At 40.3% G+C, this 20,028-nt stretch overlaps 1 protein-coding gene across 2 annotated transcripts in view; it reads left to right on the top strand.

Moving 5' to 3' along the window:
• LOC121289761 (nucleolysin TIA-1-like) overlaps positions 1 to 18,587 on the top strand; it is a 44,833-nt gene extending 26,246 nt beyond the window's left edge. For both annotated transcript variants that reach the window (XM_041209484.1, XM_041209485.1), the window contains 7 exons: positions 4,229 to 4,304; positions 5,127 to 5,235; positions 5,656 to 5,751; positions 7,139 to 7,223; positions 10,792 to 10,915; positions 13,907 to 14,058; positions 15,122 to 18,587. In XM_041209484.1, coding sequence (XP_041065418.1) covers positions 4,229 to 4,304; positions 5,127 to 5,235; positions 5,656 to 5,751; positions 7,139 to 7,223; positions 10,792 to 10,915; positions 13,907 to 14,058; positions 15,122 to 15,245 — 766 coding nt within the window. In that variant the 3' untranslated portion in view covers positions 15,246 to 18,587. The remainder of the gene's footprint in view (positions 1 to 4,228; positions 4,305 to 5,126; positions 5,236 to 5,655; positions 5,752 to 7,138; positions 7,224 to 10,791; positions 10,916 to 13,906; positions 14,059 to 15,121) is intronic.
• The last annotated feature ends 1,441 nt before the right edge of the window (positions 18,588 to 20,028 follow it).

The raw sequence follows: 20,028 nt of genomic DNA on the forward strand, positions 1-20,028 counted from the left end.
AGGCAGTGCAATCCAAACCCTAATCACTAGCTATATATATAAGAAAAAGTTTCTCTTCATATCACTTTTGTTTCTTCTACCTCTACTGCCTAGAAGGACAAGGGCAGCAGGTATGTGGGAACACCACATGCAAGTTCTGCACCAAGTCACTCACTATCCTGACTTGAAATTGATTACCATTCCCTCATTATTGCTGGGTCAAAATCCTGGAACCCCCTTTCTCTAGCAGCATTGTGCGATGTACTCTCGCTACACGGGCTGCAGCAATTCACGAGACCGCATTCCACCACCTTCTGAAGGGTATTTAGGGATGGGCAATAAATGCTAATCTCGCCAGCAGTGCCTACATCCCGTGAATGAATGAAAAATTTGCTGTGCTACTTTTGAAGAATTTGTATATATGGACACCAAGATCTCCCTGCTCGTCTACACTTGTCAAAATTGGGTCATTTAAAGTAAGCTGTCTGACCATATTAGTCCTCCCAAAATGAATCACTTCACACTTATCCGTATTGAACTTCATCTGCCATACTTCTGCCCATTTTACCATCCTGTCTGTCACTCTGAAATGCATAACTATCCTTCTCCATAAGCTTTATAATGCTGCTCCTTACACCCAAGTGTAGGTCATTTATAAAAAGTGCAAAGTTGGGTAACATCACCCAATCTGGAAAACATCCATCCAATACCACCACCTGTTGCTTCCTGTCACCAACCCAATTTTGTATCCATACTGCTGATTTTTCCCCTTATTAAGATGGAAGTCCGTGGAATTATCCTCCTTTTTGTCACTTTGGTGAATGCCTTCTGATACTGCATTGCTGCTACATTTTTTTTCCAATTCTAATCGCTTCTCGGTTTTCTTTTTGACAACTGGCACCTTAGCTATGGAAAGTCGAGCTTTTGGTCTTGTGATCTAATTTCTCATTCTGTGGCTCGGTGTCATGTTTTGTTATATTTTACTCCTGTGACATGCCTTGGGAAGTTTTATTATGCTAAAGGAGCGATATAAATATAAGTTGTTAAAGGCTGTATCTGATAGCTATAGCATCTACCTAATTTTTTATCCTGTTCCGATTCACCTGTTTTAGCAGGGACCTATTGTACAGGAGTTTCACATTTAACAAGGAAATCCTGTCTCATTGTTAATTTTTTTTTTGAAAGCTTGTAATGAGTGGTTTCAAAACTTTGTACCATATATCCTTGTCAATAATTCATATTGTTAAGCTCATTTATCACAATGATAGCATTCGGTCACCCATTGAAACTGAGTGTCAAATGTGTTGCATCATCAGAAACCACAATTGTAGCTGGCTCATTTGCATACTGTTCAGTTGCATTTCATCCAGATACACAAGCGATTCTGAGTAGTTAAATCTCTGCGGGGGTACCTCTGCTTCTGAGTGCCGTGCAGAATTGAATCTGCAGACTTTTGTGTTCACTATACATAAACAGGAGAACATCTTAAACCATCTGTGAGGAGGAGAAGAAACCTGTTGCAGCTTGTTCAGGCTGTGAAAATTGACATCTTGTGTAGATTTGTCTGGGGAAGAGAGCGAGAATTTTCTATCTCCCTCACAAAGCTGATCTTAACTCGAAATATTAAACTAACTCTGCTTTATCTAGGGAAGACGGAAGCGATGAAAAAAATGTGTATGTTTATATTGAATGTTTTGAAGGTGTTCTCAAACAAGGTGTTTTTTTGATGGTTGAAATCACCTTCCAATACTCGCAGGGCTCGAGGAATTTTAATGCATTCCTCTCGCTGTCCTGAACTACAGTCTGTGCGCTTGCAGAATGCTGTCCATCTGTTCTGTGTAAAACGTACAGGTTATTGATTCTTGTAACTATGATATTAACTTCTAGAACAGCATTGCAATCTTAGCTTCAAGGCAAGAGTTTTATCGCATCAAGTTTTCAGCCACTTCAGCTTGAGGCGTGTTATGGATTTTATTTAGCTTGTTAACCTACATGGATGTGATCCAGAAGCAAATCATATTCTTGCAGCAGCCAAACTTGCTGGCAAAGTTGCTGTCTGTTGGGTTTAACGTCTTCCTTACAGGCTTCTTCACGTTAGCTGTAGATGATAATAGATTATCATGCAGGGCATCTGGTTAGAACGCAATCTTGAGTTTTACACAACCTGTTTTCGAAAGAAAGCTGAGCTTCTGCCTGTTGTGCAGCATCGCAATCAGAACAAAGGAAGTGAGCACCACGTGGTGAAATGAGAGTAATTAAATCATGATTTGTGACTGCCAGTGCAGAGCTTCAGGCGGTTTTCTTCAGTGCTTCAAATCCAGTTTGTGGCAGTGGAATGTACAGCGTGACTTGCTGCTAACAATCTCAGACAGTGTGTCAGGTTGATTGGTGGATGTCAAATGGAAGTGAGCTATTTTCTAATTGGATTGGAAATATTCCCGGGCACGTGCCCCTTGCGAGTTGGATAAGGGGTGTTGCAGACCAGGTGCCAGCTCTTGCCTGGGGACCGTACGGCATTGGAAATTGATGAAAAAATATATTGAATTCTTTGTTGTTTTCTCAAGTTGCGGCATTTTATGGATAAAATGTAAAGATTCGCACTTGTTGCAACATGGTTGCCGCTTCACAACTTCTTCAAAAGATATGTGCGCTCGATGGCACTATTGTCGTTCTTTTTGGAGATTTGAATAAAATCCAATCTTTGTGCCGTCAAAAACAAGCCAGGTATTTGCTGCCTCCAAGGTGGATGTTTCAAACAGTGGGTTTGAAGTGATTGGAGCAGTGAAGACACAGTACTCGTACCAGATTAAACAGCACGTGCTCACAGACAGTTTGTGTCCTCTACTCTTGATCCACACAGAGTTGGCATTTTCACGTGCGGTTGCATGGTAATCTCACGTTAAACGTGGACTCCAAATCCTTTTTGTACAGAAGCATGTCATAGATGTTACCAAAGCATTCACACCTGAAGGTAAAAACAGCACTTTATTCATCCTAGCAGTAGATTTTTTTGAAAGTGTATTTGCAAAGTTATTTTTGAGTTAACAAATTGCCTAAGAAACATTTTATACCAAACAGTCCACACAATTGGCAATAATTGGCGAAAGGAAAGTACACCATAGTTGGGTTCTAAATCAGTTTCAAATAATAGGGCTCTGGTTATTTTACAGAATGTCTCTGAAGAATGGACAGGATTTCCATGGCTAACTGCAAGGGACTGTCACAGTGGATAATCGTTCACTCAGTTGTAGATTTCTTATTTCCTTTTGTCTTTGTATACAGATATAATTGACTTTGTTTTTTTTTTTCTTTCTATTGTACTTAAAATAGTTCTCAATCAATTCTTTGGTCTGATCTAGATCTGATCCTGTCTGTATATAATGCACTTTTCGTATATTGATGCTAGTCTGCGTAGTTCTGTTAACACTTTTGGAAGTACAGTGTCTTATTAGTGTTTTCACTTTCTCTGAATATTGCAACCGTTTCTGAAAATCTCAATTTCTCAAAATTTACAGCTGCCCACAGTCCAAAATGGGGGTAACGAATTCACCCTACCAAGAAACTAAAAGAATTGTTAACAGGCGATGTATGCCTTTTAATTCCTATTTTTTATTTTTCTAGTTTTTTTTTCTATTTCATATACTGTATTTTTAAGAATAGGTAGAAAACTTGTTGGCAACAAGTACTAAGTAATGTGCATGGTTAAGGAAAGCCATTCAATTAATCTTGCAATCTACAATGTCTTTTTTCTTTTTGATTTGGCCTGGTGACTCATACAACTCAGAATAGCTGCTTTGACCATGCCTAGCAGACGTTTTACATTTTTTTTTAAATGAATGAACTTACAAACTATTTGAATAGCTTTTAAGAAGAAAATAAATTCTGTAAGAACATTAGCCAGCTCAGCTACCGTTTGCATGTTTACCACATTAAAGTTAACAATGCTGTTATAAGTGAATTAGCAAATCAAGATGTAGTAAAGTAGCAGATGAAGACGTAGTACATTTTATAGTGGAGAGGGAGAAAAGGTGCTTTGTAGAATATGGCGCTCTTGCAATAAGTGGTCCCTTTATCAAAGGTGAGACATGATGAGTTGACAATAAGCAGTTTGTGTGTGTGTGTGTGTGTGTGTGTGTGTGTGTGTGTGTGTGTGTGTGTGTGTGTGGTTCCTGTTTTTGATTCTCTACAGTAGTCTTGCTCCAGCAAGAAGCCTCTTTATTCATTATATTTTACATATTTGTGTTTCCAGCGATGCTAGAGTGGTCAAAGATTTGGCGACGGGAAAATCCAAAGGGTACGGCTTTGTGTCCTTCTACAATAAGTGGGTAAGTAAATGAATGTTCATACTGGAAAAATTACTGCACACCAATGAGAGCAGTCACTTTGTCGGCTAGTGAACACTTTTGCGTGTTCAATTCGTCAAAGGAAACAACAGAAACCATATGTCTGAGTGTGAACTGAAACGAGAACTACGTACAAACTACAGTAAATATCAAATGGGTGTTACCTTCTGCAGTGACACCTTGAATATGTTTATGCCCTCACTGCTCCCCATTTGTCCAACTTTCATTCAACGTTCCACCTTTTGGCCTCCTTCAGTACTCCTCTCAGGCTCCATCTTCAGTGACAGAGTCTTCAGCAGTTGTATCCCAACATATCTGGATGCTCGGCCTACACATTTACCACCCTTTCAAAAGTGTCATTCAAACCTAAAGCTTTGACCTTGCTTTCTGTATCCCTCTTGCCGATAGTCACTGGCTGATTATGCATTTTTTCAACTTGGTGAAGCACTTATTGCAATGAGAGTTTTATTTAGGCTCCCTCCCACCCCAGTTCTTGTTGGACATCCAGATCAGTGGCAGAATACTTCCCCACAGAAGCAAAGGAGACTAGATTTGGGCTGATGAGTTATATTGCCAGAGACTTATGATAAGTAAACAGGCCAATCTGTTGATTGAGGATTAATTAATACATAGTGAAGGGAAATGGAGAAATTGAGGAAACAGTACCTTGCCAGTTGGCTGAAGTTTTATGAGGAGCACCTACTAATTTCCACTGCTAATATCTTTTATATTGTTTATTCCTGAACATTTTGGTTATTTCATCCACTTGCTGAAGCTTTACTTCCCTTTTATTTCGAATCACAGGATGCTGAAAACGCCATTCAACAGATGGGCGGGCAGTGGCTTGGAGGAAGGCAGATCCGAACAAATTGGGCAACCCGCAAGCCTCCTGCCCCAAAGAGTACTTCAGAGCGTAAGTTCAGTAAGCAACGTATTGGAGATACAGTAACTGCAAATGGTGGCATTTCAAATAAGGTTAGAAAGTATGAATTTTGTAATCAAAAACGTGTGTAAAACAAATGAATGTTAGAACTGCCCTAATAATGCAGCTTGCGTCAGTTGCCAGCACTCGTGCGTCTTATCCAGAAGGTACTGTGGATATGAGTTTCGTTTATTGTGTTTGACGTGATAGTTTGTGGGGAATCGTGGACTCCATCACTTTTTGGATTAAGTAAATTGTCATGGCAACATGGGTGGAATTCCAAGTAACCTCCTTTCAAGGCTTATATTGAGAAAAATAGACTCTCAAAAGGAAACTACCTTTAAAATCTTCAGCCATCTGTTAATGTAGCTTTTTATTTTGTTTGACCTGTGCACTTTTTCCCCTTTGCAGCAAATACCAAACAGCTGTCCTACGAGGAAGTTGTCAATCAGTCCAGCCCCAGCAACTGTACTGTCTACTGCGGTGGCATAGCGGTTGGACTTACAGGTAACACTTAGCATCTGAAATCTGAGTTTGAACTCCGTGGATGTTGTGGGGAGAAACTACAGCGATGGCTTAGATTATCTGCTGAAAAACTGTGCCATGGAAGCTGCTTGATGAGCAGTTTCATCCTGACAAAATGATGTGCACCCAACGCATATATCCACAAGGACTAGGAAATGCTAAATGGGCAGCAGACGTAGTTGTGCTGGCCTTGCCTGTACTCTAAAAGCAAAAAAAAGTGATCGTTCATTTACAGGATGTGGGCTAGGCCAGCATTTATTGCCCATCCCTAATTGCCCTTGAGGAGGTGGTGGTGAGCCACCTTCTTAAACCACTGCATTCCGTGTGGTGTAGGTGTACCCACAGTGCCATGAGGTAGGAAGTTTCAGGATTTTGACCCAACGACAGTGAAGGAACGGCGATATATTTCCATGTCAGGTTGGTGTGTGATTTGGAGGGGAAGTTGCAGGCGCTGGTGTTCCCATGTTTCTACTGCTCTTGTCCTTCGAGGAGATAGAGGTCAAATAAGCACAGCCAGACAAGCTTGTTGTCATCAAAGTGTTTTTCAGTGATTGGTACTTTCCACTAACTGTGCTGCTGAATCACTGTGTCCACCTGGCCCAGTTGCTGTTTCCCCATTTTATTTTTGTAGCTGATAAAGCTGAGTGGTGTTAGTGATTAGAAATGAAACATCAGGTGTCAGCATCATATACTCCCAAATTGGGAGCAGGTGATATTGTATAGTAAAGCTGTCACTGCTCAATAGTGTACCACAGAATATAATGGCTACGGCTCCAATTACTGACCTTGTCTACCATTTTGATACTAATAAGCAGCCTTCCTTAGATAGCCCAGATTGTCCCATTGGGGACTGTCCAAACTCACTAAGTGATGGAACCATTAAAAAAAACACATGTGGAAAACTTGCATCCAGTAAATTTGAGCTGGTGATTCAAACTAGATCCCCAGAGGTAAGGGCTATTATCCAACATTTGCTGTCCTACCCACACCTTGAAGCTCACTTACCTTATCTGAATCTTTGGGCATGACTGATGTAAATGGTAAGTGGCTTGAAATCATAAATGGTCATCATTACTCCCTAATGCAGTAAATCGCAAATCCTGTCTGATAAATATGGAAAGTTTCCATGTTTAGAAGTAAGTTTCAGATAGTTTTGTGAGACTGTTTTGTTTTGACTGTTGTTTACATACTGTAATAATTTGTATCTAAGCTGTACTTATAACACAAATAAAAGTATGCTTTAGGGTGGCCTATATCCTTGCCAGAATGACAGACATTTTTAATGTGCATTAATTAATCTCAAATCCGAAATCTATTGCAGAAGTGTTGATTAAGAATTAAATTTAAAATGAACATTTGTCTTCTTTAGAGCAGCTTATGCGCCAGACATTTTCACCCTTTGGACAGATCATGGAGATCAGAGTGTTTCCTGAGAAAGGATATTCATTTGTACGGTATGTTTCCGGCCATGAATAATTAACATTTGCAATTGCTTTTCAATTTCCCTAAGAATTAACTAAGTTCCAATGGCAGATAAAGATAACAAACACACGTGGATTCATATTGTTTGCAGTTAGGTTTCTCAGGATCTCCCAAAGTGCTTCGTGTAAAGTGAATTACTTTGAAGTGCAGTTACTGGTGTAGGCAGCCGTATCAGTCAGTTTGATTACAGCAAGCCAAGTCAAACAGCAGTGAGACTTATTTTTGAACAAGACCAGTTAACTTATTTTTAACGTTGGTGGAGGGAGGAATGTTGGCTAAGACACAGCACTCCTTGGTCTTTTTGGTTCCATGGGATCTTTATTGTCTGGTCCACTCAAGCCCTTGAATGCGCTGTCAGCTCCCAAATCCAGAACCCCATATTTGAAAGCCTTCAATCAGTTTTCCATCCCTGCCACAATACCATCTCTAAATTGTAAGACTGCCCGATATCCAGTATTGGATGAGCATAAATTTCCCCCCAACTAAATATTGGGGAAACCAAACTCATTATTTTCTGCTCCCCCTACAAACTCTGTTCTCTAACCATCCACTCTATCCTGGCAACTGCCTGAGATTGAACCAGAACTTAGTGTCTTACTTGACTCCCAAGATGAGCTTCTGACCACATAGTCATACAGTTGCCAAGATTGCCTGTTTCATAAATTTGTAAGAAGCAGGAGTAGACCATTTGGCCCATTGAGCCTGTTCTCCCATTTAGTAACATGGTGGCTGATCTGATTGTGGCCTTAACTTCATTTCTGTAACATCGTCTGACTCCACATCTGGCTCAGCTCATTTGCTGCTGAAACCCTCATCTGTGTCTTTGTTCCTTCTAGACTCGACTAGTCCAGTAGACTCCTGGCCAGCTACCATCTTCCATTCTCTGTGAACTCGGTCATCCAAAACTCAGCTGCCTATGTCCTGATTCGCACCAAGTCCCCCTCACCTATCATTCCTGTGTTTGCTGACCTACTTTGACTCCTAGTTAAAATTCAAAATTCTCATCGTCTTTTTCAAATCCCTTCATAACCTCGTCTTTCCCTATCTTGGGCTCCTAAGCTCTGGAATTTCCTCCCTCATCCTCTCCCTCTTTCTGCCTTTCTATCTCCTCTAAAGCTGTCCTTAAAACCTACCTCTTTGATTAACCTTGTGGTCATCTGCCTTAATATTTACCTAAGTGGCTTGACATCATATTTTGTTTGATAACAGTCCTGTCAAGCACCTTGGGATGTTTTACTAAGTTAAAGGCACTTTGTAAGCAAGTCTTTCTGTGAGTATGTTGTCTGTTTAACATAGATTTCTTCTTATAGAACAGAGGTGGTACAGATTCTGGATGGACGTGGCATTTTGAGACCACTGGATAATGAGCCTGCTTTAGGAAATGTTGAAAGGGGATTTTGTCAGTGGCTCTGAAGAGCTATGCTCACTTCAGTTACTTAACTACAAAGCCTTCACTGCACTTTACCTCATATGGGGTACTCCTAATGAGATGAAGTGTACTGAAGGCTTTGCAAGATTATTAGTCATCTTAGTGCAGCCGTGATTCAGTTACCTGTGATAGTCCAAATAGGTCATTGGAAAAGGTGTTAAGACCAACATGGAATTGTGTGTTTCTGCCTGTGTGGTTGCATTTATAGAATGCACATTTGGTACGGTTTAACAGTATAATCATTGTCCCAGAGGTGACTAATCTTGCTGGTTTCTTTGTACAAGCTGCTTATATCTGGGAACTATTCATCTTCTCTAAGCAGCCTGCTTTCAGTTGCTGAATTTTCTTGGAAAAAATTACTTTGGCTGCAGTTTCCTTTTGAGTTCCTGGAAAATACTTTTTGCATATTTTTATTTTTATTGTTAGTCTCCAAGAAAATATTAAGTGTACGGTTTGAGCGCAAAGAATGGACTCCATCTGTTTCGCAGGGTTCATTTTGAGCCATCTGAGGTGGTGATGTCTCAGATGTGGCATTCAGAGGCTTTGATTTATAACCCCAGTGAATAACTTCAGCTAATTACTTACATGTAAATTAAATACAGATGTGGCAAAATGAATTGATTGCTTAGACTGAGCATTGGCTGTGCATAACTGTATCTAAACATATGTTTTGCTTATGCCATATTTTGAAATATTTTTAGAAGGGAATCAATTTTTCTTCACTGTTCAGATCTTGAATAGATTAGTGATATAAGGTGCAGTAACACACAAAAACGCCATCAATTGCATACTGCATAAGAATCTCATCACTAATGGTTAATGTATTAGTTGAAGCACTTAGAAAGAAAATCCTACAAATGGTAACAAGTAATTTCCAAAGTAGCTTGCATATGAGACCAGTCCCATCCTGATTCAGTATTTTAAATAGAGTTTTTTTACACCAACAAGAATTCAAATATCTATTTGCCAAGACCATATCATGGTCTGAGCAGCTCAGTATTGTCATGCTTTATAGCGGCATGTGAAGATTTCCAAGCTGATTTTACAACGTAAATTACGTTGTTAAGTTTGAATAGATTGTTAGGTTGCTAAATAGGTTGTTAAATGTGAATAAATTTGAGAATTTGGGCTCCGTCAAGTTTAACAGTTGAAAAGTAATATTGAGTTTCCCTTTTTAAGAATTTAAGGAAGTTGGTGTGCTTGAGGAGTGAAAGCCAGAATTATAATGAGTTAACAGTCACTGATTAAATAAAATCCATGAGAGATGAGGCAACAAGAGGCTGAAAGTGGATTGTATATTTGTTTGATGCGTATTGTTCAACACTGGATGTCTGACCAGCTTTTACCAGCATGTTTATGCATTGAGGAGCCTCTACATCTGTTGATTTTCCAAATGCCTTAAAGCTGGCTTTGAGAAAACTCAAATGAAATAGAGAATGATTGAGGGAGATGATTTAGCTTGGACTAAGGGAGAGAAGCAGTGATTTGTCAAAAAGCAGAAAGGAAATCAAAATGGAAGTTGTAGGCAGAAAGGACGTATGCACCCATTGTGCTTGTTTCAGCTAGACAAAATAAGTGACAGCCATTCACTGCTTCATTCTTTAGGGTAATGCTCTGACCAATCAGAGTCAAATTGCCTGGTTTAAATTCAAACAATGTTTGACAGCTGTCAGTCACCATTAACTGGTGCACTCTCCACAGCAATGCCTCTACCAGAGTCCAATTGCCAACAAATCAGCACTCTCTTTTCATACAGTACAAAGTTGTTACTTCCCCGATATTGATATTCTTGCGATTGTCCTATGAGTGCAAGACAAAAAGCTTTGACAAAATGTCCTTTTTCAGCAATACTAAATGGAAGTGTTATAAAAGCTGGTCAGACCTCCAGCGTTGGGCAGTTATCTGCCAACCAAATATAAAATCTGCTTTCAGTCTCTTGTTGGAGTTTTATAAAGCCTACGTTCTAGGGACGTGTATCCTGTTCATGCTCACTGACTCGATGTGTCCCTGGAGTAAAACATGACCTGTAGTCTGTAGTAGTTGTAGCATGGAAGGTGGAATAAGTCAATCTTGCTATGTACTCAAGAATTTTTTGTTTTCTGTTTTCTTAGTTTTTCATCACATGAAAGTGCAGCACATGCTATTGTGTCAGTCAATGGAACCACCATAGAAGGACACATTGTCAAATGCTACTGGGGGAAAGAAACACCTGACGGAATGGGTCAGTTTCAACAGGTGAGTTGAAGCCTTTTTTTAATAGTTTTAATTATCTTGAAGCAAATTAGCGTCTGGCGAATGCTCAACTTTGCATGGAAATTGAATAACCAGCTCTAATAGTTTGTGAAGCTGTGTTTATTCGGATATTTGTAATTTGAGAGACAATAATCAAACCAAATTAAATGCTTTTTAAAGTGTATTGTATTCCATTAATGCAAGATCCTGATGTGACCTGCTTCCGGCAGCACCACTCGATTGGACCACACGAGTTATCTTGTCAATAAGTGCCTCATTCAAAAGAGCATTGACAGATTTAACTGGTCGCTTTAGTCACACAGTCAAATTAATAATCAAACTCTCGAGGCTTGAACAGCTGGAAACGTTATATTTGGGGCTGTTGTTCAACGGACTAGGAGGTAATAAGTCTGAAAATATAACTTAGTGATCAAAAAGAACAAAAATAGGTAAAGGAAGATGAAAGGGACATTCCTTTGTTCATTTTAATTATAGAACATAGGGGTAAAACCAAGCATGAGATTTGAGTAGCATAATTATAGCTGTAGGATTTTTTATTTCTTTCATGAGATGAAACATTCCAGTGAAAGCTGTAAATCAGGAGGTGGAAGGTAGAGGGGAATTTGGTGAAATTACAAGCACTAGGAAAGTAGTACTGAGCAAACTGATGGAGTTGCAGGCTGACAAGTCTCCAGGTCCTGATGGACTTCACCCTAGGGTTTTAAAAGAGGTGGCTAATGAAGTAGTAGATGTGTTGGTGTTAGTTTTCCACAATTTGCTAGATTCTGGAAAAATCCCATCAGACTGGAAGGTTGCAAATATAATCCCACTATTCAAGAAGGAAGGAGGCAGGAAACTATATAGGCCAGTTAGCTTGAAGTCAGTCTTGGGAAAGGTGTTAGAATTTATCATTAAGGAGGTTACAACTAGGCACTTAGAAAAACTCAAGGTAATTGGCAAGTCATTATGATTTTGTGAAAGGGAAATCATGTTTAACCAATTTATTGGAGTTCTTTGAAGGAATAACGTGCTGTGGATAAAGGGGAGCCTGTAGACCTCCTGCACTTGGATTTCCAGAAGGCATTTGATAACGTGCCACATCATTGGAAAATAAAAGCTCATGGTGCAGGGGGTAGAAGATTGGCTGGCTGGAAGAAAACAGAATATGCATAAATGGGTATTTTTCTGATTGGCAGGATGTGAAGAGTGGAGTCCCTCAGGGGTCTGTGCTGGGCCTTCAACTTTTTACAATTTAGATCATTGACTTAGATGAGGGGAGCGAAGGCATGGTAGCTAAATTTGCAGCTGACACAAAGATAGGAAAGTATGTTGTGAAGATGACATTAGGATATTGCAGATGGATATAGATAGGTTGAGTGAGCAGAAATCTGACACCTGGAGTATAATGTGGGAAAATGTGAAATTGTCTACTTTCGCAGGAAGAATAAAAAAGCGGAGCATTACTTAATCAGAGAATGACTGCTGAATTCTGAGGTGCAGAGGGACCTAGGTGTTCTGATGCACGAGTCACAAAAAATTAGTATGCAGGTACAGCAAGTAATTAAGGCAGCTAATGGAATGCTGTTTATTCCGATAGGGACTGAACATAAAAGTAAGGATGTTATGCTTCAGTTGTACAGAGAATTGGTGAGACCACATCTTGAATACTGTGTGCAGTTTTAGTCTCCTTATTTAAGGAAGAATGTAACTTTGTTGGAGGTAATTCAGAGGAGGTTTACTAGATTGATATCTAGAATGAGTGGGCTGTCGTATGAGGACAGGTTAGACAGACTGGGCTTGTTCCCACTGGAGTTTCGAAGAATGAGAGGTGACTTGATTGAAACATATGACATCCTGAACTTGACAAGTCTTGGCAAGGTCAACATGGAAAGGATGTTTCCTCTCGTGGGTGAAAGCAGAACTAGGGCACACTGTTTTAAAATTAAGGGGTGCCCTTTTCGGACAGAGATGAGGAGAAATACGTTGAGGGTTGTGTGATTTTGGAACTCCCTGCCTCAGAAGGCGGTGGAGGCAGGGTCAGTGAATATTTTTAAGGCATGTTAGGCAAGGGAATCAAACGTTATTGGGGGTAGATGGGAATGTGGAATTCGAAACACCAAACGGATCAGCCATGATGTTACTGAATGGTGGAACAGCCTACGTCTGCTCCTATTTCATATGTTCATATGTCGCTAGCAAGGTCAGCATTGTTGTCCATCACCAAGTGCCCTTGAGAAAGAAGGTGGTGGTAGGCTGCCTTCTTGAACTGCTGCAGTCCATCTGGCATCCATAGCAATTGGTCAACTGAGTGATTTGCTAGGCCATTTCAGAGGGCAATTAAGAGGCAGCCATATTGTTGTGGATCTGGAGTCACATGTTGGCTAGACCGGGTAAGGACAGCAGATTTCGCTCCCCTGAAGGACATTAGTAAAAAGGTTTTTTTTCTCTGACAATCTCTGTTAGGGTTCGTGGCACTATTACTAAGACTAGCTTTGAATTCCAGGTTGATTAATTAATGGAATCTTAAATTCCACCAGTTGCCTTGGAGGGATTTGAACCCACATGCCCAGCGCGTTTGCCTGGGCCTTTGGGTTACCAGTGCAGTGACATTATCACAACGCCACTGTCTCCCCAAACATGTACCAAACATGGACTGAAATTGTTTTTTTATTCTTTGCTGATCTAAGCAGTACAGCATTTCATGAAGCTTCCCGCGGCCTGAGTTCAGTGGCCCATTGGGATGCAGTTAGAAGTGAATGTATGGGGATAATGTTCTGTAGAATTGACCCTGATGATGAGAAACTGTAGAGGGTTCATGCTCAGCTACCACTGGACAAATCTGGAACTGTTCTCTAGCCAAGCGCATGCTGGAGCAATTTTATTTCAGCATAAACGGATTTTGTTAATTTCTCGCTCAATTTTCAGAAAATGTTACCATCATGCTTCTCCTGACTGCTCCTCACCCAAACCCTTTTCCTTTGTTTTGTTTTTCAGCAAAATCAGATGGGTTATGCTCAGCCTTGGAGCCAGTTTGGCCAGTGGTATGGAAATACTCAACAATTCGGCCAGTATATGCCGAATGGCTGGCAAATGCCACCTTATGGAGTTTATGGGCAAGCTTGGAACCAACAAGGATTCAGAATGGAGTAAGGTTACATCTTTTGTTGTTTTTGCTGTACCTGTTAACATGAGTTATTGGGTGTTTATCAACCCGTCCTGTTAACAGAAATAAAAGTGAGTAGATTTCAGGAATTGCTTTTCCTTTTGCGAAAGGTCAATTAGAATTAGTGAAAGTAGAAGTTAAACATACAACAGTTTTGGGTATATGTCAGAGTTCCTGGCTTTGCCTGGGACTGCTCGTTTTTTTTATTTATTCTTTCACAGGATGTTGGCATCGCTGTCTAGGCCCGCATTTTTATTACTGTAATTGCCCTTGAAAAGATAGTGTTGAGCTGCCGACTTGAACCGCTGCAGCCTGTCCATGTGGTGTAGGTGCACCCTCAGAGCCATTAGGGAGGGAGTTCCAGGATTTTGGACCCAGCGACAGTGAAGGAACAGAGATATATTTCCAAGTCAGGATGGTGTGTGACTTGGAGGGGAACATGCAGGCGGTGGTGTTCCCATGTGTCTGCTGCCCTTGTCCTTCTAGGTGGCAGAGGTTGCGGATTTGGAAGTGTTTGTGCTTCTAATGGTGCCTCCAGTGCACAGACGACTGAGACCTTGTATGGGTCTAAAGAATAAAACCAAATCAAAGCCTTGCTTTGTTTTAAAACAATGGGAGAAATTCCTCACTCTGGTCAAACAGTCCTAAATTGTGCATCATCAAAAATACACCAATACCTCCTATTGCTTGCACAAAAAAGGCATTCTTTTTTAAGACGTGTGGATTCCAGTGTGATCATTCTGAAAAGAGTGGGCCATGTTTGATTTTGTACTCGAGTATTTGCAACAACTTGTCACTGCTATGGCGCCTCTCACAATGAAGTCGTGATGTGTAAGCATTTTGAAAACTGGAGCCCTTTAAGTTTAAGATGATTCAGTGTATATCATCCACACTTTGTAGCGCCCTTGGAGGGACTGTGGGGAGGAGACGTGTGGCCCCCCCTCCTGTTTCTATTTTTCATTGAATATGTAAAGCCAGTTATTTTGTGTTGCCTCTCATCGTTGTTTGATTTGCTGTTTTTTTCTCTCTCTCTCTCTCTCTTGCAGTCAGACACCGTCCACTGCTGCATGGATGGGTGCTAACTATGGAGTCCAGCCTGCACAAGGTCAAAGTCCCAGTGTGATAACCAACCAAGCAGGATTTGGCATGGCAGGCTACCAGACCCAGTGAGCAGAAAGGACTCTCTCTTCCTACCTATAGCCAGTGGTTTCCTGCCACAACGGACACGTCAAGCCTTTGTTTACTTAAAGATGTTTTTTTTTTCAAAGCCAGATCAATGAAAGATGTCAACTGCATTGTATTTATTTTAAAAGGAAAGCAATTCATTTTAGAAATCATGGAAATTCGTCTCATCCAAGTTTCTGTCTAAAGATGCTGGATGTCTGCCAATTTTTGTGTCCAGTTTTCTTCAAAAAAAAAAATCCATTTCTGTGGCCCTTGGAGAGAATAAACAAAAGCAGGGATTTCTAAGTAACGCTGCCACTTTTATAAAATGAGGCAGACGAATTGCACAATATTAGATGCCATGTTTCTAAACAGATACTGGGCAGTTTAGTTATGCATTCCACAAATTTGATTTAAAACTGTAAAATTTAATAATCCTATGTTTTCCACATTTCTATTGTACAAGGCCATACTTTGTAAATGTAGGAGGTTGTTCAGAAAGAAAAATGATCCTTCGGAACACGGGAGAAAAGATGTAGAGTCCCTTGAGCTCTCAGCATGTACACAGCATAGTTTAAAGCAATGAAATACTATAGTAAATGTTTATTTCTGTGGTTTTTTTTGTTATTTTGAAGTAGCATTTTAATCATTTCATTAAAGAAACCAAGTAAAAACTTAGTGATGTTGTAGAGAAAGCACTTCTGAGTGTTGACTTGGACTCCAGTTGCTCTCCCAGTGTCATCTGAAGCACATTATCTTCTGGGAGAGCAGTTCCCTGCTCTAAGCAGTGTAAATCAAAATGGAGTTCTTCTTGGCACTGCAGAGCATTATCCTCAGGAACTGGCTAAAACTGAAATTTCCAGATATGTAGGTGAAGCTTAAAAATACTAGTACAGTTTAGGCTATCTGCTTGCTCCCAGAATCTGAATTTGGGTTTCCATTTTAAAATTAATACACATTTTCATCTTTGTTCTTTTAAATATAAGACATAAATGTAGCTACTGGCAAAATAAAACTTGGCACCATTTGTGCCAAATTGTAGTGGGGGAGGGTGGTCGGCATGGGTGGGCAAATCCTGAAGTGCTCAGGTTTAAGGGGACATTACCTGTTTTGCCAGAATTTGCAATCTGCATGAAAAGATGATTAAAATATACACAACCTCTACTGTTAACACAAGGCAAGTTTTTTTTTTGGTTAAAAACCTACTTTTGGCTTTGTTCTTTTGTGTTTTAATGATTTCAAGAGGCTGATGGTAGGAATCAAGTTCATTGTTGTAGTTGACTGCTGACTTGAGTGTTGGCTCTTAAACACTTCAGCAAGTTAATGGCAGCAGTGTCTTAAGAAGGCTGCGGTTTGTTGGGGATCATTGCGCATCTCGAAACAGAATGACAGGCTGCATACGCGAATAGCAATTGGAGAGAAGGGTGGTGGGAGGGGGGGGAGGGAGACAAAATTTAAAATACTGTCAGTGATATGCCAGCACAGCAGTCGTAGCACTGGCTGCTTAACCAGATGGCTGTAGGCTCTGCTCCATGGGCTGGTGGGGTGGGGGGCTGCCCGAACCTCCATGCAGCAAGTCCATCTGCCACAGTTGATATGTTTTGTCTGTTCTTGGCTAAGTCGCTATTTGGAGCACCTCAGAAAAAAAAAAAGAACTTCGAAAGAAAATCTCTTGACGTGTCTCTGCAGAGGGTGTCCTGAATGATGTAGTTTTCTAGTGTAAATGATCAGCTAAGCTCATAATATTGGCTGCATATGCATAACAGGTACTGTAAATGTATTTTGTTGCATATCAGTTGTACATGGTTTTAAAATGCTCTGTCCCAGGATTACTGGGGAGAACTCACGTTTTCTCACCAGTTGTCTCCGAGGCAACACGATTGTCTTGGAAGTCCTTCCAGCTGAGATTCTTTTCCATAGTTCAGGAAATCGGGAAGACTGCTAACCTCACAAGCTTTCTTCAATATCGTCTTAATGTGATTGTCATGTTTGCCTGGGCTTCTGGATTAAAGGGTCAAATAGGGCTGTGCCAGTTCAACTGATTTAGAACATTTTAATGGACAAAGTTGAGAGAACTGAGTTGTCATTAAGTCACTTGGTGCTGGAATAGTTAGTGTGCTGTACACATAGGATCTGGTCATTCTAATCCTCTTTTGTACAATACTCGTGGTTGCAGCAGTAAATCAAAATGTGGAAATGTTTATCTTCTCTTTTAAAATCTGTTCGCTTGACAGCTCACCTGCGTACTGGTCGAAAGAAAAAGTATCTAGGCCATCTGTGACTTACTCTAAGATGACTTGTGTGCAAATTCTTGCCAGATACGCTATATGCACATTTAACCAATTTTAAAATAGGTTAATGTATTTTTTATTGGATTGTTTGGCAAGGTTTGTTTTTCATAATAGATACGACATTTAGTTACCAAAATGCGTAACTGGTTGGCCCTGCCCCCAGGAGTTTAAGTAAATTATCTTTTTGGAGTGGACTGATGCACTACAGATCAATCTTTCAGAACTTATGGATCATTTTGTTTTTAAGAAATCCTGAGCTTAGAGCACTGGAGACTGTATCCCTTTTGTTAACCTACAAGGGCTGACACGTGGAAATTACTGCGCCAATTCCAGTTACCATGCTTTCATTTGACTAAATGGTTGATGTGGAACTTTTAAGTTTGCCTCCAACTGTTCATTGGACGCTGAGGCAGTTGAAACAAATTGAATGGAGATTATTTCCAAAGATGGTGGTATTTGTTTCAATTTCATGTGTTGGCTTCCAATTTCTGCCCCCCCCCCACCGCCACCAACCAACAAAACAAGAGAAAGAAATCTTCTGCTTGTACACATGCTCCACCAGTTAAGAGATTTCAAGAAAAAATTATACTTTTGTCATGGGACAAGACTGTATTTATGTGCATCTTTCTCCCAGATTCGGTGCTGTGTTCTGGGAGAGTGGGATGGATTACTGCCGCCCAACAACCTCCCCTGAAGTCACCACAGGACTGGCTGGCAGCCGAACCTGTAGTTACAGGCTTCAGTGTGGAGTGAGCAACACTTGGGTGAGCAGCTTTTCAGAAAGATGAGTTGGGGTTTAAAAAAAAAATTGCAGCCTAAACAGGCCGAATAAAGAAAAGGGATAAAGTCTCTATTTTCTGTTTAAACTGCATCAGCATTTAAAAAAAAACTTCACCTCAGGGGAATTCTATTCCAGGCAAAAATCACATGAACTAGGTTTGTGAAGGACCAATTGACTTGCATTCGGGTTTGTTAACTGCACGGCCTTGTTGGTATTATAACTGTAGCAGTTATTAACAGTCAATAAATAAAACGGTCATTGGGCCATCATACTGAACTCCTTTATTCTGTTTAATCACAGCTATTTATAATCTCTTGCTTATCTTCCAACTGATGAAGTGTACTTGAGTGTTGTGGCAAAAATGATCATTGCTTGATTTGATAATGAGAATTGTATGAATGCTTGTATGTACATTTGTGCCAATTCACACTCAGCCTTGTTAAGGGAGAAGTGCTTTGCGACACAATCAGTTTAAAATTCTGTTCCATGCTGTCGCACTGGGATACTTTGACAGCAACAATTTTGCCACAGCTTCCCCAATGAGATAAATGCATCTGCTTGCATCCATGCAGTACCTTGAAAAGAGAAAATGCCTGATTCCAGTGACGTGCTACCTTACAGCCCCCTGCTTCAATCCCACAGTGTTGCTATATATTCCAAATATTAAAGCAAAAAATGTAGCAGCAAAGAGTAACGGAGACGATTTGTGTTTGTGATATTGGCACATTTCCTCACTTAAAGACCACATGCGCTGCTGTCGCCTTCATGCACACGGTGGGGTACACCTTTCACCATAAAGGAGCAACAGAATGCTCGTGGATTAAACCCAAGGTATTTTCTTGATTTACAGTATGCAGATTGAGATAAACTAGTAACCTTTCACCAAAGATTCAGTATTTAATCTGAGAAATTAATTTGGTTCCAAACTCAGTTTCTTCATGTATCTACTTCAAGTTTATATTGGTTAAGATGGGAAACTTGATCTGCACCTCTTAGCATTTTTGATAAATGGAAGCTTGCTGAAGTTCAAACCCCCAAAGATGAAGCTGTGAAGGGGAAATCTTGTGATAAACTCTAATTTTAAAGAGTCCAGCTTGGCAAAGATTGAGTTTGACATTGCAGTTTAAAGTAGGTGATTGGGAGTAAGGAACTTAATGCAGATAAGATTTGAAATGGAGTTTTACAGGACAAACTTAAATGCAGTTCAGAATGGTTGAGTTTTTGATACAAACTTTTAACAATGTCCTATCGGTTGGGTTTGGCTTCTTGTTCTTTGCTAGAAACCTAATCTGCCCCTACAGTTAACAACACTGCCTCTGGAATGATTCCAGAGTTTTTCCCTGCACTATTCTGTCCAGAAGGTAATTCCAGTTCCTACTGTTATTTTTTTGAACGTTTTTTTATCCACCTCCCAAGTGAAAAGCTTGTTTTGAAGTTCTCCCATTTCGTTCATTCTCCACTCGGGGCGTACCTTTAGCTATCTGGGGTTTAGGCTGTGGAATTTCTTCCTTAAGTCTCCCCCCACTCTCTACTTTTCTGCCTCCTCCTTTAAGGCTCTCTTTAAAACTTAGCCACTTGATTGTCCAAATTTTTGATCACCTGACCTAATGCCCATTTGTGTGGCTGTCAAATTTGATCTGATAATGCTTCTGAGCAGCGCCTTGAGAAGTTTTGCCAGGTTAACGATGATATATAAATTCATGTTGTTGAAGGGTTA

Source organism: Carcharodon carcharias, chromosome 17 (genome assembly GCF_017639515.1).
Source record: "Carcharodon carcharias isolate sCarCar2 chromosome 17, sCarCar2.pri, whole genome shotgun sequence".
Lineage (NCBI taxonomy): Eukaryota > Metazoa > Chordata > Chondrichthyes > Lamniformes > Lamnidae > Carcharodon > Carcharodon carcharias.